Source organism: Bos indicus x Bos taurus, chromosome 4, assembly GCF_003369695.1.
Source record: "Bos indicus x Bos taurus breed Angus x Brahman F1 hybrid chromosome 4, Bos_hybrid_MaternalHap_v2.0, whole genome shotgun sequence".
NCBI classification, from domain to species: domain Eukaryota; kingdom Metazoa; phylum Chordata; class Mammalia; order Artiodactyla; family Bovidae; genus Bos; species Bos indicus x Bos taurus.
The window spans coordinates 110431493-110453488 of NC_040079.1; the positions used below are offsets into that span (position 1 = coordinate 110431493).

Below are 21996 nucleotides of genomic sequence, written 5' to 3' on the forward strand. Positions count from 1 at the left end.
AACAGTATCCATTATTAAATGAACCTAGTGAAAAAGTTAATAAAAGATACGGAATAAAAAGTAAAACAGTTTTATTACTGTGTTTAGAACTAATCACTTCTAAGGACAAAAAATTATCAAACACTGTTTCAGGTCTAGGTTATTGATTAAATGAAGTCATATTATTTTTTCACAACAATTAACCAAAAGGTAAACTCCATGAAGGTAAGAACTTTTGTTCACTGCTGTATGAGTGGAAAAAAGATAATGCATTTTTTCTTACACAAAAGTTAACATGGAGGAATCATTTTAAGCACTGTTCCACAGAACCTAAGAACTAAGATGATATAAAGATCCCACTACCTAAAAAAGTTCCACGGTCTCAGAATTCAAAGTGGTAATTCAATGAACTAAAACATAAAATATTCCTTCTCACAATAATCTCTCTACTCCACGAACAAAACAAATAGAAAAACCAAACAAACAACAAAATTAAATTCTCAGAATAATAATACCCATAACAGCCTTTTAGGAAAACATCTGTTTTGTAAAAACATGAGAAAGAAAACAAGATCACATCATAAATAGCTATCAAAGTTATTTTTTATCTTAAACCTGAAAAATGGCAGATAAGCAAAAATCAGGAACTATTTAATTGCTAATCATCTGATAGTGAAATGATACACTTTATATTACTGGAAAAACATTTATTCCAAAACATGCTTGAAATTCAGACTACAGCCATCTGTGTTTGTCATTTGGAAGCCAAATATAAAAATGTTAACATATGTAGGCATGGAAATAGCTGCAAGATTTACTGGAAAGAGATTATGTCCATATACACTTGTCTTTCAAAACTAATTCAGATCTCAGGCAAATGTCTTACCCTAACCAGAACACGAATAAACGACTAAATAAAAATGACTAAGAATTTATTCCATAAACTCAATTTTTATTTATAAATGAATATTCTCAATAAAACAAGGAGATTTTAAAACGCTGTTAAAAAAAATGCCAAGTTTCTATACATGTCACTTCAAAAAAAGTACTAACTGGAACTGGTTTTATTTTTTGAGTCTTTGTCAGATATGTATGTGCGAGGCACTAAGCCAGATATAAGTCAAAACACACAGTCCTAACTGTAGGGTCTTTTAGTCTAGGCCAGTGTTCTCGCCTGGAGAATCCCAGGGACAGAGGAGCCTGGTGGGCTGCCGTCCATGGGGTCGCACAGAGTCAGACACAACTGAAGCGACTTAGCAGCAGCAGCAGCCTAATATCTCACAGAGTTGTGAGAAACAAGAGAAAAGTTAGCGTACAATTTTGTACACTCAACAGTCCTGTATATCTCTAAGGTAGTATGGGAACATGTCTTGTCCTGATTTTCTCAAAGAAGGCTCTCTGTAAGCTGTGAGGTTGCAGAGTTTTATAGCTGTGAAGGAAATAACTTGGTATATGATAGACAGTAGTGAGTTGTTCATTTACTTAAAAAATATTTATGGACTGCCTATCACATGTCTGCCCTGTGCCAAAGGCAGAGGAGGTAGTGATGAAATGATACAAGCCCGACTCCCCTGAATTGTAATCCAAGGAGGAAGAACTAATAAGCAAATGTAGACAAATATAGAAATGTATCATTTCAAGAGACAGAAAGCGTTTTGAAGAAAAAGCTTAAGTACTAAAGAAAATCTAAAACAGAAAAGACTTCATTTGTATGGGAATGCAGGGAGGAGTCATGAAATATCTTACTGAGAAAAGAATGTGAAAGCTGAGATTTGAGGACAAATGGCTTACTTCTCCAAGAGTAAGGAGCAAAATAGAACATAAACATATGATTCCAAATTCAGTATTCTTTCCATTAAAACCAATTTGCATTACATGCATTCACTCTTTTCCTTCATTTGTCATTAAATGTAAAAACACTTAAAATAAGCAAGTGACATACAGCTTTGTACTCCTTTCTCAATTTTGAACCAGTCAGTTGTTCCATGTCTAGTTCTATGAACAATTGCTGCTTCTCGACTAGCATACAGATTTTTCAGGAGACAGGTTAAGGTGGTCTGGTATTCCCAACTCTTTAAGAATTTTCCACAGTTGTAAACCACACAGTCAAATGCTTTAGAGTAGTCAATGAAGCAGAAGTAGATGTTTTTCTGGAATTCTCTTTGTTTCTATGATTCTATGAATGTAAAGTTGTATACTGTCACCCTGCTTATTTAACTTATATGCAGAACACATCACGCAAAATGCCAGGCTGGATGAATCACAAGATGGAATCAAGTCTACCAGGAGAAACAGCAACAACCTCAGACATGCAGATGATACCACTCATATGGCAGGAAGTTAAGAGGAACTAAAGAGCCTCTTGATGAAGGTGTAAGAGGAGGGTGAAAAAGCTGGCTTGAAACTCTACATTCAAAAAACTAATATCATGGCATCTGATCCCACCACTTCATGGCAAATAGAAGGGGGAGAAAGAGGAAGCAGTGACAGATTTTATTTTCTTGGGCTCCAAGATCACTGTGGACGCTGACTACAGCCATGAAGTTAAGACGCCTGCTCCTTGGAAAGAAAGCTATGACAAACATATACAGCATATTAAAAAGCAAAGACATCACTTTGCTGACAAGGGTCCATGTAATCAAAGCTATGGCTTTTTCAGTAGTCATATATGGATATGAGAGTTGGACCCTAAAGAAGGCTGAGCGCCAAAGAATTGATGCTTTCGAATTGTGGTGCTGGAAAAGAGCTGGGAGTCCCTTGGACTGCAAGGAGATCAAACCAATCCATCCTAAAAGAAATCAACCCTGAATATTCACTGGAAAAATTGCTGCTAAAGCTGACACTCCAATATTTGGGCCACGTGACACAAAGAGCTGACTCACTGGAAGAGATCCTGATGCTGGGAAAGACTGAAGGCGCAAGGAGAAGGGGAGACAGAGGATGACATGGTTAGACAGCATCACCAACTCAATCAACAAAAATTTGAGCAAGCTGCAGGAGAAAGTGGAGGATAGAGGAGCCTAGTGTCCCTAGGGTTGCAGAGTCAGACACGATTTAGCAAATGAACAGCAACAATTAAAAACAGCAACATTAAAATTAGAACACAAGGTTAAAGGCATGAACAAATGAAATCACCAAAACAACATATACTTTTTTGACAACACTAGGGGGAAAATACAAACACACACACACACACACCCCAAAAAGATTATAAAGTGTTTTAAAAATGTTACCAACTTTCCCCAGTTTTCAAAAACAGCTGTAAGTAGAGTTACTTTCTATATTTTTACTGTAGAAAACTTTTAAAATTATTATTTCTAATTACAGTGACTATTTGTACTTGTCCGTACGGTCTTTAAATCTTTGTGATATTCCTTAATGAATGTTGCATAAGCATGCTGTACAAGCTATTACAACAAAACTCCACGGGCTTAACTATGAAAACAAAAAGAAGATTAACACAGTTGATCGAAAGACAATTTGTATGTAGAGCTGAAGTGGGGCAACTGAAAGCAAAGAGGACAAAGGCAACAGTCTAAAGATGCTCTGAAGAATGTTTCCCAACAATAGCACAAAGATACAAAGTGCTGGAAAATAACAGTGCCGAACGGGCCTGAGGAAATCAGGTGTGAAGAAGACCACAGACCTTCAGCTCATGGGGCCGACGGGCTTATTTATACCCTATAACCTCATTCAATGCAGAACTGTTCTTCAAGTTTAGGAAAACTTTAGTGTCTAAGAAAAAAGATTCTGCAGCCTAAAAAGTTATCTTAATTTTGCACATTTTACCATATTTCACTGTCTGCCACACAGTAGGCTCGCATACTTTTCTGAATGCAAGTAATGTTTCAAAAAGAATACAGACTACATATAATAGAGTACTGGACTGTTGTGTCTATAAAGACTCTGATAAGCTAGCTATGTGATACTGGACAAGCCACGTACCCTCAAGAGAACTCAGCTTTTTCAATTTACAAAAAAGAGGAAGTATAGAAGGATCTCTTAAAATTTCTTTCAGTTTTACCATATGATACAGCAATTCTACTCCTAAGTGATATATCCGAAGAAAACAAAAACACTAATGCACACTAATGCATGTATGTCAAAAACACACATGCACCCCAATGTTCTCAGTAGCATTATTTACAATAGCCAATATATGGAAGCCACCTATGTGTCCACCAGCAGAAGACGGGCTAAAGAAAATGGTGTACACACACACACACACACACACACACACACACACACACACTGGACTATGACGAGCCAAAAAATATGAACTTCTGCCGTCTGCAACAACATGCATGGACTAGAGGGTGTTACGCTTACTGAAATAGGTCAGAAACAGATGAGTACCCTAGGCTCTCACTTTTATGTGGAATCTAAAAACTAAAACAAACAGTGAATATAACAAAGCCGAAACAGCCTCAGATACAGAGAACAAATGAGTGGTTACCAGAGGGGAGAGGAACAAGATACAGGGGTAGGGGATAAAAAACGTACAACCACTGTGAGTAAGACACAAGGATGAGCTGCACAGCACAAGGGATATACACAGTACTTTATAACAACTTTGAGTGGACTATAAAGATATTGACTCTCTGATGTTCACTTGAAACTAATATTGTAGATCAACTATATGGCAATCAATAAAATTTCTTTCAGTTTTTAGTGCCTATTTTAGAAAAACATTTTTCAATTGTTTCTTTTTCTTCTTATTCCCTGTACTATCCTTAATTATACAAGAGAAAAACTACAATTCTACATTATAATAAGATTTTTAAACCATTGCTTGAAAAAGCAATTCAATAAACAGTATTTATTACTAAATGATCCCAAATGAAAAAAAAAAAAAGATATAGAATAAAAAGTGGAATGATTACATTATAGAGTTTAGATCAAACTTCTAAGTGTATAAAATTATGAAAAAACTGTTTAGGCTTCATATATATGAAGTACATGATGTCACATTATTACTACAGAACAAATAACCAGAAGATAGCCCCCGGAGGGCAGGAATTTTCATCAAAATCAAAGGCTACTCTAAGTCTCGAACAGTGCTTATACATAGGTTCTCAATAAACACCTGTTGAGTCAAAAAAAAAAAAAAATTTTTTTTTTTTTACAAAACAGAGGCACCAATAGCAATAATTTTAGATTTCTTCCTTAAAAAAAAAAAACTAAACTGATATATCAGGTCCATGATTACATTACTGTACAATCATACAAGTAATAGTATGCAGCTGACAAAGACAATGTTTTCCAAAAAATTTAATGTGAGAGAATGCTCTCAACATAAGTCAGGGGAGAAAAGAAGCCAAAATTACATATAGAGTATGACACAAGTTAAGTTTAAAAATATACACAGAAACAGAATCAACGAACTGTCAACAGTAATTACTTACAGGTTATGAAAGTATGGGGAAACAACGACAGACTTTTATTTTCTTGGGCTCCAAAATCACTGCATAACAATGATTGCAGCCATGAAATTAAAAGACGTTTGCTCCTTGGAAGAAAAGTTATGACAAACCTAGGCAGCGTATTAAAAAGCAGAGACAGCACTTTGCCCACAAAGGCCATACAGTCAAAGCTATGGTTTTTCCAGTAGCCATGTAAGGATGTGAGAGTTAGCCCATAAAGAAGGCTGAGCGCTGAAGAACTGACGGTTTGGAACTGGGGTGTTGGATAAGACCCCTGAGAATCCCTTGGGCTGCAAGAAGATCAAACCAGTCAACCCTAAAGGAAATCAATCAACCCTGAATATTCACTGGAAGGACTGATGCTGAAGCTCCAATACTTTGGCCACCTGATGCGAAGAAATGACTCATTGGAAAAGACCCTGATGCTGGGAAAGATCGAAGGTGGGAGAAGGGGGCAACAGAGGATGAGAAGGCTGGATGGCATCACCGACTCGATGGACATGAGTTTGAGCAAGCTCTGGGAGTTAGTGATGGACAGGGAACGCTGGTGTGCTGCAGTCCGTGGGGTCGCAAAGAGTCGGACATGGCTGAGCGACTGAACAACAGCAGCAACAAATTAGAGTATGGGTAATTGTTTCCTTTTTTAAAGATTATCACTGCCTCCCCTCCTCCCTCAAAGATCTGTAAAGACTATTCATTATTAAAACTTTGGGCCCATATGTTGATATCATTATTTTTAAATGGATATTATACAATTACACATCTACCAAAAATTTCATCCCAAAGGACAGAAATAAGGCAGAACTACAGTGTCCTGATGACCTCTTTCATCAGCCTCTCCAGACACCCTCACAACATCCTGCAAGCTGACTCCTAACAGTGACAGGCTGTTACACATCGCTGTTCAGATGCCACCTGGTGGCGGTGGAGGTTCAGTCGCTCAGTCGTGTCCGACCCTGTGCGACCCCAGGGACCGTAGCCCTCCAGGCTCCTCTGTCCATGCGGTTCTCCAGGCAAGAGTACGGAGTGGGTTGCCATTTCCTTCTCCTGGGGATCTTCCCGAGCCAGGGATCAAACCCGGGTCTCCTATACTGCAGGCAGATTCTTTACCAACTGAGCCACCTACTTCTGTTTTATTTCACTGTCACCTCATTTACTGCTAACATTGAATGGAGAGAAGAACAATACTATGCCCCAACCTAAGTTTAATCTCATTAAAAACAAATACATAAATAGCACGCATGCTAAGTCACTTCAGTCGTGTCCGACTCTGTGCGACCCCAGAGACGGCAGCCCACAAGGCTCCCCCATCCCTGGGATTCTCCAGGCAAGAACACTGGAGTGGGTTGCCATTTCCTTCTCCAATGCATGGAAGTGAAAAGTGAAAGTGAAGTCTCTCAGTTGTGTCCGACTTCTAGAGACCCCATGGACTGCAGCCCACCAGGCTCCTCCGTCCATGGGATTTTCCAGGCAAGAGTACTGGAGTGGGGCGCCGTTGCCTTCTCCGACATAAATAGCAGTTCATGTAAAGGAGAATCTCTAAGACAAGATATATCTGTAATGGATGCTATCATGCTCAGCAGCATAAATACATTCCAGGTTATAATCTGAGGTTTATTCATTTATAAACCATAAGTAATGGACTATTCCCCTTCATGGATCACAGCTAGCATGGTTATGTTCACGATCCTTCAAGGTAGGCTTCAGCAGTTTGTGAAACAAGAACTTCCAGATGTACAAGCTGGGTTTTGAAGAGGCAGAGGAACCAGAGATCAAACTGCCAACATTTGCTGGGTCATGGAGAAAGCAAGGGCGGTTCCAGAAACACATTTACTACTTCTACTTCATGGACTACATTAAAGCCTTTGACTGTGTGGATCACAACAAACTGTGGAAAATTCTTAAAGATATGAGAGTACCAGACCACCTGACCTGTCTCCTGAAAAACCTGTATGCAGGTCAAGAAGCAACAGTTAGAATCGGACATGGAACAATGGACTGGTTTCAAATTAGGAAAGGAGTATGTCAAGGCTGTATACTGTCACTCTGCTTATTTAACTTATGAACTATGCAGATTACATAATGGGAAATGCCAGAATGGATGAAGCACAGCTGGAATCAAGATTGCCAGGAAAAACATCACCAACCTCAGATATGCAAATGATACCACTCTCATGGCAGGAAAGTAAAGACAAACTAAAGGGCCTTTTGAGGAGGGTAAAAAAGCTGGCTTGAAACTCTACATTCAGCTGAGCGCTGAAGAATGGATGCTTTTGAACTGTGGTGTTGGAGAAGACTCTTGAGAGTCCCTTGGACTGCAAGGAGAGCAAACCAATTAATCTTAAAGGAAATTAGTCCTGAATATTCACTGGAAGGACTGTTGCTGAAGCCAAAGCTCCAATACTTTGGCCACCTGATGCGAAAAGCTGACTCACTGGAAAAGATCCTAATGCTGAGAAAGACTGAGGGCAAAACTAGAAGGGGGAGACCGAGGATGAGATGGTTAGATGGTCACCAACTAAATGGGCATGAATCTGAGCAAAGTGAGGCTTCCCTGATAGCTCAGTTGGTAAAGAATCTGCCTGCAACGCGGGAGACCTGGGTTCTATCCCTGTGTTGGGAAGATCCCCTGGAGAAGGGAAAGGCTACCAACTCCAGTATTCTGGCCTGGAGAATACCATGGGTTGTATAGTTCATGGGGTCAGATACTGAGCAACTTTCACTTTCAGGGAGATAACCAAGGAAGGGGAGCCTGGCGTGCTGCCGTCCATGGGGTCGCAAAAAGTCAGACACGACTCAGCGACTGAAAAACAACAATGGACTATTAATCTCTCTTATGTGCACTTTTTTTGTAGGAAATACCAACTTAAGAAAATAAAAGAATTGCCACGGCTGGTCACTTCCATGGCCCACCTTGTGAGGCACCCGGTACGCACCAACAGCCCCAAGGGACAAGTCGGAGCTCCTCTGCGATAGACCGGGTGCTCAGCCAACACACCAGCACCAGCTGGCTGTGGTTTCCTCAACAGGCACTACTCTCCGTGGCCTGAGGACCATGGGGTTATGACCTCTGCACACCTCCAGGCCCCTGGCACACGCTAAGTCTCAGAAAACGAGCTCAAGTTAACACAGCACCAGTGTCTGTAACAGTGAGAAACACTGCAAACAACCGAAATGCTCACTGGTATGAGAATGCTCAATGAGGTAAATGCTTAATAATGGAATAGTATGTGCAATACTGAACAAAAAGAAAATCTCTGACTGCTTATGATATCATTACGTTCAAAAACAGAAAAACTAATACACTGTTGAAGTAAACATATGTAGTATAGAAAAACAAGGCACTAATAAAGAAAATTCAGAACCATGATTACCTGAGGTGGGAGGGGGTAAGATTAGGATGGGAAAGGTTTCAGAAGTATTTAAATGTGCATATTCCTTAAACTGGGTGATAGGCACAGAGGTAGTTTTTAAAAAATCACCTTCTTATCCACGTATTTTATATGTATTCTTTTGTAGGTGAAACATATTTAAGTACTTTTGAAGAATGCAGAATTTCCTGCTGAGGAAACTGGCCAGTGCTCAGAGATCCTACCACCCAGGACACCCCAGCTGATCCTCCTACTCTTGATTTGATGAGAAAAGAGGCAGTTGATGAGATTTTTCTCTTGGAATTAGAGAACAAAGAGTTAGAAAAGATGTCTAGAAAGTAACAGGGAGGAGATGAATCTTACTGAAGGAGTTTAAAATCAGTGCATGATGCAATAATCAAATAAATATCCCTAAAATCACTCACAAAGTACATTTATGTATCAACTTACTAGTCATGTTGCAGACTGAAATATTTTTGTTCTCTATCAACAAAGCCAGATTTTCCTTCTGACATGAAATCATCCACACATCTTTAGTTGCACACCAAGTAAAGTAGCTGGCATATAAGAGTTCACGATGTATAATCAAATTAGTTTTGCAGAATCACGCAAAGCAGCTACGTGAAGTGGGACCCAAAATTTATTGCATATTGAGGATCTTTATAAAATAGCGACTCCTGGCTCACATCCCAGATTTTCTGATTTGGGGATGGAGTGTGACTTAGGCTTTGAAATTGTCTTAAGCTTTCCAGATGCTTCTACTGTGCAGGAAAGTCTGCGAACCGCTAAGCTAGATGCTTACTCTATGAATTGATCTGGTTCAGTTCAGTTCAGTCACTCAGTCATGTCCAACTCTTTGGAACCCCATGAACCGCAGCACGCCAGGCCTCCCTGTCCATCACCAACTCCCGGGGTCCACCCAAACCCATGTCGATTGAGTCGGTGATGCCATCCAACCATCTCATCTGTCGTCCCCTTCTCCTGCCCTCAATCTTTCCCAGCATCCGGGTCTTTTCAAATGAATCGGCTCTTCGCATCAGGTGGCCAAAGTATTGGACTTTCAGCTTTAGCATCAGTCCTTCTCCAACACCACCGTTCAAAAGCATCAATTCTTTTGTGCTCAGCTTTCTTTATAGTCCAACTCTCACATCCATACATGACTACTGGAAAAACCATAGCCTTGACTAGACGGACCTTTGTTGGCAAAGTAATGTCTCTGCTTTTGAATATGCTATCTAGGTTGGTCATAACTTTCTTTCCAAGGAGTAGGCGTCTTTTAATTTCATGGCTGCAATCACCATCTGCGATGATTTTGGAGCCCAGAAAAATAAAGTCAGCCACTATTTCCACTGTTTCCCCATCTATTTGCCATGAAGTAATGGGACTGGATGCCATGATCTTAGTTTTCCAAATGTTGAGCTTTAAGGCAACTTTTTCACTCTCCTCTTTCACCTTCATCAAGAGGCCCTTTAGTTCTTCTTCACTTTCTGCCACAAGGGTGGTGTCATCCGCATATCTGAGGTTATTGATATTTCTCCCGACAATCTTGATTCCAACTTGTGCTTCTTCCAGCCCAGAGTTTCTCATGATGTACTCTACATATAAGTTAAATAAGCAGGGTGACAATATACAGCCTTGACGTACTCCTTTTCCTATTTGGAACCAGTCTGTTGTTCCATGATCTGGTTACTCTATTTAAATAATGTTTCTTTTCCTCTTCTTTTAAGTGTCGATTGTGGAAAACAATTCCAATGAATAGAACAGACCTGGGAATTCATCCTGTAATTTTTTGTCTTGTACAAACTGAGGTACAAGGAGAGGAAGCTGATTTGCAAAGAGAAGGGTGTCAGATATTATGAGAGTGAAATAAGGTATGACAGAATGCACTGACTCCAAATGGCTTTTCAGTTTCACATGAGGCCCAACTATACCTGTGTTAGCTTTCTTTGAAATCTATCTTTTCAATTACCCTCTTTTTCTCTCCTTCACATAACTGATCAGTTTTGGGGAACAAAGTGCCCTGCTAGAATTAGGGTGCTTACATTTGGCCATTTGGATCAATTAATATTTCATATTAAAATACACAGTTTACTGCTTCACCTGTACACACACACGCATGCGCGGTTTTACTGCTTCACCTGTACAGCAATAATTGACACTTGCCACCTGGTGGCAGCATACCCACCTGAACACGGCATATAATATTTTCTGGAAAAGAATAACCTCTTCAGAGCTTAAACATGTGACATACACATTCTTTCACAGTTTTTGGCTATTTTTAGGGTAAAATCCATACTCTGTCAGCTGACTTATGTGGCTCCTCATTATGTGATCCCAGACTACTTCTCCAATCTAATTCTCTGCTATACAGTTTAATCTATTAACTGTACAGAGCATCTATTAACTGTATGGAACATCATGCTATGCTCCAGCATGAGAATGATGATGTTGATGATGGCTAATACTTCCTGTAAACTTCTTATAATTTGACAATGTTCTAAGAGCTTTATATGTGTAAGTTGAATCCTCACAACAACCCCAACGCAGCTGATATCACTGTTCTTATTTTCCAGATGGGAAACAGCAGTACTGAGAGGTTAAGTAACTTGCATAAAGTCACAAAGATAAAAAAACTGCAGAGCCAAGATTTGATTCCAGACTGTCTGGTCTAGTCCAAGCTCATAACCACTAGTATTACGATGCTTTTTACAAAAAAAAAAAAAACTTTGAAAAAGTAGGTAACATTCACCATGGTTTCCTGATTCACATTCACTCCCCTTCTCACAATAACCTGAATTACTCATATCGCTTTCTGACCAACTACTGCTAGAGGTAAAGGTTACTTTTCAAGTCTTCATCACACTTGATTTCTCATTTTTGACAAGCGGCCACTTCTTACTTGAAATGCTTCCCTTAGTTTCACAGATATCATCACCTCCTAGCTTTGTAAATAGTTTGCATCTCAGTGTTCTCTGCAGATACTTCAGTTCAATTCAGTTCAGTCACTCACTCATGTCCAACTATTTACGGCCCTACAGACTGCAGCACATCAGGCCTCCCTGTCCATCACAAACTCCTGGAGTTTACTCAAACTCATGTCCATTGAGTTGGTGATGCCATCCAACATCTCATCCTCTGTCGTCCCTTCTCCTCCCACCTTCAATCCTTCCCAGCATCAGGGTTTTCTCAAAAGTCAGCTCTTCGCATCAGGTGGCCAAAGTATTGGAGTTTCAGCTTCAACATCAGTCCTTCCAATGAACACCCAGGACTGATCTCCTTTAGGATGGATTGGTTGGATCTCCTTGCAGTCCAAGGGACTCTCAAGAGTCTTCTCCAACACCACAGTTCAAAGGCATCCATTCTTCAGCGCTCAGCTTTCTTTACAGTCCAACTCTCACATCCATACATGACTACTGGGAAAACCATAGCTTTGACTAGATGGATCTTTGTTGGCAAAGTGATGTCTCTGCTTTTTAATGTGGTGTCTAGGTTGGTCATAACTTTTCTTCCAAGGAGCAAGTGTCTTCTAATTTCATGGCTTCAGTCACTAAAATAAAGTCTGTCACTGTTTCCATTGTTTCCCCATCTATTTGCCATGAAGGGTCATATGGTAGCTCTATTTTTAGTTTTTTAAGGAACCTCCATCCTGTTCTCCATAGTGGCTGTACCAATTTACATACCCACCAACACTGTAGGAGGGCCCCTTTCTCTTCACACCCTCTCCAGCATTTATTGTTTGTGGATTTATATCTCATTGTAGTTTGATTTACATTTCTCTAATAATTAGTGATCCTGAACATCTTTTGATGTATCTCTTGGCCATTTGTATGTCTTCTTTGGAGAAATGTCTATTTAGGTCTTCCACCCATTTGTTGATTGGGTTGTTTGTTTTGGGGCTATTAAGGATCATGAGGGCTTTCCCGGTGGCTCAGCTGGTAAAGAATCTGCCTGCAATGTGGGAGACTTGAGTTCGATCCCTGGGTTGGGAAGATTCCCTGGAGAAGGGAATGGCTACCCACTCAAGTATTCTGGCCTGGAGAACTCCATGGACTGTATAGTCCATAGGGTCGCAAAGAGTCAGACACAACTGAGTGACTTTCACTCACTCACTCAAGCATCATGAGCTGTTTGTAAATTCTGGAGACTAATAATCCCTTGTCAGTCACATCATTTGCAAATATTTTCTCCCAATCTGTGGGTTGTTTTTTTGTTTATTTCCTTTGCTGTGCAAAACCCTTGGAGAAGGCAATGGCACCCCACTCTAGTACTCTTGCCTGGAAAATCCCATGGACGGAGGAACCTGGTGGGCTGCAGTCCATGGGGTCGCTAAGAGTCGGACACGACTGAGCGACTTCACTTTCACGCATTGGAGAAGGAAATGGCAACCCACTCCAGTGTTCTTGCCTGGAGAATCCCAGGGATGGGGGAGCCTGGTGGGCTGCCGTCTCTGGGGTCCCACAGAGTCAGACACGACTGAAGTGACTTAGCAGCAGCAGCAAAACCTTTTGAGTTTAAGTAGACCCTATTTATTTCTTTTTGTTTTTATTTCCATTAAATGAGAGCTCTCTTGTTAAAGGGACGTGCACTGGATAAAAATGCCCAGACATCTATTAATATTTTCATTAGGAGAGGAATTTATATAAATTAAAAACTAAGTATCAGTTTGGCAAACATAGATAGTTTTACATTAAAATATACTCAATGTTTTAAGTTATCTTTGAAAGGTTTCTGTAACTTCCAGCCCCAACCTATAAATTCCCAGCAAATATTTTTAGTTATAATTGGTCCCTGCCCCTGTTTTCCCTGGGGAAACAGTAATGCAATATCAACTTGAAAAAGTGAGACCCCTGAGGAATAAATACTGTCTAATCAGAGTCCACAATGAGTGATCCTTAGTAAACAAGGAATTTTGTTTGCAAATTCTGTGTGCTCAATATAAAGAAGGAAAGAGATTCTTGACCTTATACCCAGTTAGTTGTTCAAAGCTCTGTAACTGGAGAACCTAATTCAATTAACACAATTTATAAGTTCAAATCTTTATAGATGAGGATTTTGAATATTAAAGTTTAATATAGTTCTTATTGGTAAAAATAATAATTTGGGGGTTTTGATGAATGATGTCTTAAAAGAAAAGAACTGACTGGAGGGGCTTTAAGATATGATTTCTTAAAAGGAAAAAAAAGTTAGACTTACAGAGAAACTTTTATACCACATAAGAATCTCAGTGAACAGCAAACCACAATAAGCATCATAACCCTGGTGGCAACAGAAAACAAACAGCACACTGTTCATGAACAAAGGGAATAAAAGCATTTTTCATAGTACAAGAGAATCTAGAGATTTAAATAAACAACCTAGGCAAAATCACTTCTGGAGCAATTCTAAGTTTTTGAAAAGCACTAAACCCATGGGCAAATCAACCATGAGCTTTAAGTATCCTAAGTGATATTCTGGTGACCATGGCCACAAAAACTCTAGAAGTAAAAGGGGAGTCACTGTGATAACAAAAATGTCTTACGCTAGTAAAATATCTGTACAGATCTATTGTGTTCACATATGCAAATGGCAGGTCTTTTTGCTACTAAAGATTGGGTTATTTTCTCCCACAGTGAAAAAGGATTGGTAATGATCAAGCCAAAAACCTAACAAGTGCCCCCTGGACCGACTGCATGGACTTGTTAAACAGCTGGCCATAGAACGAAATGACTCATTGACCTACACAGAATTCAAACTTGAGCATCATGCTCTAGTCAAACCAAGAACTGAAAGGAAGGACCAGTTTAAATTTTGGCAGAGAGCAGAAGGCCTAAAAAAAAAAAAAAAAAAATGGGAGATAATCCTACTGAAGATCACCTGCCTGAGTGCACGTTTCTCACTCTTTCGCCCCCTCAGTATATAACAACTTGTATGTAACATAAATATAAGTAATAGTAGTATTATGCAAAAGAAGCTGGTAACAGCCCTATTAAAAAATGGGCAAAGGACATGCACAGACACTTCAAAGAAGACAGACAAATGGGCAATAAGCACATGAAAAGATGTTCAACATTCTTAGTCACTAGGAAATTAAAAAGCAAAAGCAAAATGAGATACTGCCTCCCACCCACTAGAATAGCCATAATTTTTAAAAACTAGAAAACAATAAGTGTTGGTGAAGATATGGAGAAATTAGAACTCTCATACACTGCTGTTGGGAATGGGTATAGCCACTCTGGAAAAAGTTTGGTGGTTTCTCAAAAACACAGAATTACCATATGATTCAGAAATTCTACTCTTAAAGCTCAACATTTAGAAAACTAAGATCATGGCATCTGGTCCCATCACTTCATGGGAAATAGATGGGTAAACAGTGGAAACAGTGTCAGACTTTATTTTGGGGGGCTCCAAAATCACTGCAGATGGTGACTGCAGCCATGAAATTAAAAGACACTTACTCCTTGGAAGGAAAGTTATGACCAACCTAGACAGCATATTCAAAAGCAGAGACATTACTTTGCCAACAAAGGTCCATCTAGTCAAGGCTATGGTTTTTCCAGTGGTCATGTATGGATGTGAGAGTTGGACTGTGAAGAAAGCTGAGCGCCGAAGAATTGATGCTTTTGAACTGTGGTGTTGGAGAAGACTCTTGAGAGTCCCTTGGACTGCAAGGAGATCCAACCAGTCCATCCTAAAGGAGATCAGTCCTGGGTGTTCATTGGAAGGACTGATGCTGAAGCTGGAACTCCAATACTTTGGCCACCTCATGTGAAGAGCTGACTCACTGGAAAAGTCCCTGATGCTGGGAGGGATTGGGGGCAGGAGGAGAAGGGGACGACCGAGGATGAGATGGCTGGATGGCATCATCGACTCAACGGATATGAGTTTGGGTGAACTCCAGGAGTTGGTGATGGACAGGGAGGCCTGGCGTGCTGCGATTCATGGGGTCGCTAAGAGTCGGACACGACTGAGTGACTGAACTGAACTAAGGTATATACCCAAGGGAAATGAAAACTGGTACTCAAATACCATATATGAATGTTCACAGAAGCACTCTTCACAATAGCCAAAAGGTAGAAGCAACTTAAATGCCCATCAATGAATAAATAAACTAAATGTGGTATGTACATACAACAGAATATTATTTAGCCATAAAAGGAGATGAAAAACTGATATATACAATACTGATGCACACTGAAAACATTACACCAAGTGAAAAAAAGGTACCAGGGGTCAAATCGTATGGTTACATTTATATGAAATACCTAGAATAGGTAAACTTATTCAAATAGAAAGCAGACTGGTAGCTGCTAGAGGCTGGGGGAAGAAGGGAATGAAGAATATCTTCTTAATGGATACAGGGCTTTATTCTGGGATGATAAAAATGTTTTGGAACTAGACATAAGTTGTAGTTGCACAATACTATGTACATACTAAATGCCTCTGTATTGTTTTAAGATGGTTAATTTTTACATGACTTCCACCTCAAGTTAAAAAAAAAAAGAAAAATCATAGCTTCTTATATCTAGCACCACAAGAACTCAAAAGCTTTCAATCATTAACACACTTTTTCTTCAGAACACCTGTTGAGAGTCATGGACTGTGACAGGATTTTTCCTGCAGACAATAAGGCACAGAATTCATCATAATTTAAATAATTGCTTGCCAAGTAAAAGTCCATAGCTGCAGCCGTAGGCGTTCAAAAATGTTGGTTGAACAAATAAGCAAATAAATGTCTTTTCTTGTACAACAAACAGCATATAAATACAGAAGCTCCAAATGCAAAACAGCCCTTTTATAAGTTTATAAATAAACTTTGAAAAATTCTGAAGCTTTCCAAATTAAAGTTTTTAAAGAGATGCTAACTAACGAAATAAGATATCCAATTTCAATTTCAGTAGAACTGAATTGAGATATGAAAAACATTCCTCATCATTTAACGTTTAACAATTTACCATGAGAACCTTTTCTAGCTTTCATATTAGAGGAAATTCACTTACAGTTCAATAATCAGTAGCCTACAACAGATAAATATTTTACAGTCATAGTTTAATTCTTACTACAAACTTCTTATACATAAAAATAAGGTGTTTGGTTTAAAAATAATTTTTGCTCTAATCTTGTCATATCCCAGTCACTGGGATAAATCTCTCTTTTTCACTTTCTGTTTTTCATGAGCTTATTCAACTTTCAGTTTCACTAACAGGACACCACAGACCTCCTTACCAAGTGTCTCTTCATCGGATCTTGAGGCTCTTTTACCCAATCACTGCTCTATCCCTGTTCCTGCCATGTCCCTGGATTAGCCTTCAAAACCTCTCTTCAATATAAACTTCGAGAAACCTGTTCTGCCCATTCTTTCCTCTATATTCTCTCTTTAAAGCTCATAAACTAAAAATCACTTTTTGCTTTTTTTCTTCCAACAAACACTAAAGGTCATGAGTTGGTTTTTAAATCGCAGACAATGCACCACTCTTACAAATGTTGAACGTATCAAACTGCAGCATCTACTTTGAAAGCTAAGCAAGTGATGTCACAGATAAGAATAAAAAAGTAGAAAGTATATAAGAAACAGGGATGGAGAGCAATGTTCTTAGTGGTGGAGGGGAGTGTCTGAAATATGCAAAGAACGATTATACACCATGACTAACGATTGAAGAGTCCCAATAACCTAATATACAGCTTGCAGAGAGCACTGTCCTTTTTGTATCGAGCTGGCAATATTTCTCAAATGGAAAATGCTCATTAAACAATCATATAATTATTACTTACTGAATGCAACAGGCAAAAATTTTTATAATTATTCAACAATGCCAATTATATAAAATGCTGAATAGCTAATAAAAACTTTGGTTTTATAGAATTCTGCCAGTAGAATGTTAAAAAGTATCCATTCTGTGAATATGCAGAAGTAATTTTATACTAAATATACAACTGTCCTCTAATTCTGTTTGCTAATATTACAACACTTTCTTTTCCATAAAATTGTAGATAATTTTACTTGGAAAAAACTGAAGTCACTTCAAGTGGAGTTAGAAGTCTGGATCAACACAAGGACGGCCTGTGTAGCGCTGTCCTTATTAGCTCCTTGCAATGAGGTTAGCCTGGTTCTGAAAATATTTACTTAATGCAGTAATGTCTCAGGTCTCCACAGGTCATGCTTCTTACTACCTCAGTACTGAGGAAGTAACTGAGGACCCAACAGCAAATGAAAAAACCAACAAGTGGCAGAAGAACGAAACTGTCATACAGTGCGTTCACAAGGCTCCACCAGTGCTTGGTTATTACAAGCCAGCCCCTCAAGCTAGTCACAGCAAATCTAAATCAGCACATTAGCGGAGGACGCAGGTGAGACGGAGCCACCAAGATAGGCATGCTCATGGCAATGAGAATCGACAGAGAAAAAGCATGAGATCTACAAAGCCAGAAGGGAGATATATAAACGTCTAATAATAGAGAATCCCAAATACATAATGGAAACAGCACTGGAATAAGAACTGTAGTTTACCCTAGGGCTCATCTTCTTGTTCTGTATAATGATCAAACAATATAACATTCTCTTCAACATACTATATTTGATAAGCTTTTATTGTTTTCAAAAATGGCATTTAAACATTTTTACTGGTCATAAAAGAAATATACTGCAGAGAATCTGGAAAATACTAAGAGTGTAAAGGAAATTAAAACTGCCTATAACCCAACACCCAGAGAAAACCATCATTTAAATCTTGGTGCATTTTTTTTTCAGGTGTCTTCATATATAAAGATTGTATATATACTTTTTTTGGTAACATTTTTATCAATCTGGTGTTATTTGTGGGCATTTCCCCAAATCAGAACGTTTCTGCACAATTATTTTGATGGCTACATATATGGAAATTTGGGCTTCCCTGGTGGCTCAGATGGTACAGAATCCACCTGCAATGTGGGAGACGTGGGTTTGATCCCTGGGTTGGGAAGATCCCCTGGAGGAGGGCATGGCAGCCCACTCCAGTATTATTGCCTGGAGAATCCCCATGGACAGAGAGGAGCCTGGTGGGCTACAGTCTGTGAGGTCACAAAAAGTCGGACACGACTGAGCGACTAAGCACAGCACACATACCAAATTTATTCTCCTATCATTGCAAATTTTGGTTGGTATAACATATTTTATAAAGTATACTATACTGTATTCACAACAGGTCATTTAAAAAATTATCATTTATAGATACAGAAAGGAAGTAGTTTTTCAATGAATAGTTTACCGAACACCAAGAAGCAAATTTACAAGTTGTGGTTTTACAGATTAGCAAATACAGTATTTAAATTCAATGAACAAACAAGACATTTAGAGAACCAAGTATCTAATAAAGTTTTAGAAATGGTTATTTTAAGTGATCTTTAATGCCAGCAATGAGACTTCCAATGACAAGAATTCTGAATTACTGTTATTAAATTACAACATGCTAGTCAAGCAGCACATGTTAACAGCTCATAGTCATTCTGCTCATTCATTCACTAGGCAAATATTTACTGCATACTTACCATTTGATAGATATCAGGCTAGACTGCATTAAGTATCAATATCAAGAACCTTCTTTGTAAAACAGTCTTAAAAATGAGGCAGCAACATTTAACACATTTAAACAAATGAAACAATTTGCCACAAATCCTATAATACCACCTCTCTCACTATACTTATTACCCAGTATCTGTCCCGCTAAACTTTGAGCAACTTCAGAAAACAGACTGTCACCATCTCTGTATTTCCAGCTCTTGGTGTAAAACAGGAGTTTGACACAGGTTTGCTTAACAACCTTACACTCACAACCCAAAGGTTTTAAGTCCTAGGTTTTAAGTCCTAACATAAAAGCATACATTTATACAAAAGAATTAATGTACACACTATTTTCGATGTCCATGTTCTTATTGTCCATGTTCCTATCAGTCTTCATAACCTTAATGGCTGAAAAATATTCCATCAGACTTAAATAATATAGTTTAGAAAGTGATTCTCCTAACATTGTCTTTGAAGACTGTCCCAGTGTTTTTATATTTTGGTGCCAATGCTCCAGCAAACATATCTTGCCTTACCTGTCTTGAATTTTTTTCTGACTAGAAAAATTCAGCTCAATTCTAGAAGATAATCTTCCACAATGAAAGTGAATGTTAAAAGAAGAAGATTTTTATCCCATAGGCAGAAATCACACAAAGAAACTAGAATTCTTTTTTGCCAAACCAAAGCAATTTAAATAAATCCTCTGTTATGAGAGGTGTTGTCCAAAGTAAACTATGTTTTTTGGACTGCTTCATATATACTTAGGAGAGATACTTCTGGAGGCAGATAGTAAAAATACTGAGGTAACAAGCAAACAAACAAAACGTCTAACTAGAACTTCAATGCTTTTGGAAGGAGGTGCACACTTTTCCTCCACTTTCTTGGATTTATAGATGTGCTCAGATCCTCAAGACTGCAGAACTGTAAGCAACTTTGAGATCTTAAAGATGCCTTGATTTCCCTTCCCTGTGTGTAGATCCTAAAATAACAATCCACCTGATACAAACACTTAAGGTTCGACCTTAGATAATACAGAGCTAGTTTATATGTTTACATTAGTTTAAGAAACTTATGTTAAGCATCTACGATTGTATCTCTGCAGTGTGGTTCTTCAGTGATTACCCAAATCAGACCCAGTCTCATTTTGCTTATTTGGAGGGAGGAGACGGAGACGAAAAGAAACAGTTAAACTATTTGTAATTTAACTGAGATGCAAGTATGACTGTGAACAATCATCTCTAATAAAACAACATACAGTCTATAAACTGTAATTTCATCATAGGGAGGAAAGGGTCCTTTTGGCCAGTCAAGAAATATGCTCAAGCACGTAATTTTAAAAAGAAATATTCTATTTAATTTATATTTCGTCTGTCAAAATTTTCATGAAACCCACTGAATAATAAAACCTTTTCCATTGTTTGCTTTATAGTCCTTTTCATACACACATATAAGATAGGGACTCGACAAGAAAGCAAGAATTCTATAGGTGATGCTAAGAATATGGACCCTTTCGTCCCCAGAAGTTCCATTCGTAGACTGCGGTAACATTCTACACAATACAAGGCGCATGCCGTGACAAAGACCTCCAAACACGAACATACAAAGCCATGCTTCTAAAAATGCCCCTACAGCGAAGTTCACAGCTGGCACTTGTGGCACACTCAAGCCACGACTGAGACAGCTGTCATAGGCCAATCACACACTCAAGAGTGCCAGCGTGCCACCTAAGAAAGCCAAGCCGATGATGAGCGTACAAATCCCCAACCGAATAAAGAAGAGCCCCAAATCCCCACCCTGAAAAGCACAATGTCTGCACAACCCAGAAAACTCCCTCAAAACAAGTCAAAGGTTGGAGATTCAGAAGCAAGCTATATCAGCGTATACAGTAAAAAAAAAAAAAAAAGAGAGAGAGAGAGAGGTTTTATTTGGGCATTCACGAGAAAGGAGCCACACCACCCAGTCATCAGGGAAATAACCGCTAGGTAGTGTCTCACCAGGCTTTTTCAGTTAGAAAAAGGGGACGAGGGCAAGACGACGGCAGACGCCGCAGCACCTCCGTCCCAGGCAGCGCGCCGGGGCTGCTGAGCTGAGGCCTCCGCCTCGCAGGACCCCTCCCAGCCCTCCCCGGCCACCGCCTCCCAGCGCAGGCCGGGCGGCCTCCGGCTCTCACCTTGGCTTTGCCAGCCTCCAGCTTCTTCTGTCTCTCTTCGTCCTCCATAGCTTCTGCGGGGAAGGCTGGGGGAACACAGGCAGGGGGTCGGGGAAGGAAAGGCAAGGTCGCTTCCAACGGGGGTGGGACCGCGAGCTCCGCGGCGCAGGGCGCAGGGCCGGTCCGGGCGCTCGCCCCTCCCGGAGCGGAACCAGTCTGCGCGCTCACTGGCTGACCGTCCTCGGCCGCACGGGCCGCGTCGTCACCACCGCCGCCATCTTCGTCTCCACGTAAACACACGGCGGGACGGGAGGGGGGAGCACGTCGTCTGCGCAGCCGCCGCGAGTCCGGCCGCGCCGGGCAGGTGCGCCGGCGGCCCCGCCCCGCTCCGCCGCGGCCCCGCCCCGCCCCGCCACGGCCGCTTCGGACCCGCAGCCACCGCGGCGACCCCAGCCCGGCCGCCCGGCCTCCCGGCCGCGGCGCCCACTGGTGGAAACCCTGCTCTCGGGGGAGCACCCTTTCCCGGGGACGCATGCCGCTCCGCGGGTGGCGGCCTGGCTG

General features: G+C 40.1%; 1 protein-coding gene across 7 annotated transcripts in view; it reads right to left on the minus strand.

Moving 5' to 3' along the window:
- Nucleotides 1–21738, minus strand: part of AKAP9 (A-kinase anchoring protein 9) — a 165384-nt gene extending 143646 nt beyond the window's left edge. For all 7 annotated transcript variants that reach the window (XR_003510874.1, XM_027540209.1, XM_027540208.1 and 4 more), the window contains exon 1: nt 21457–21738. Coding sequence is in view for 6 of the 7 variants with exons in the window: in XM_027540209.1 (XP_027396010.1) it covers nt 21457–21504 (48 nt within the window). In the remaining variant the exon portion in view is untranslated. The remainder of the gene's footprint in view (nt 1–21456) is intronic.
- Nucleotides 21739–21996: the final 258 nt, after the last annotated feature.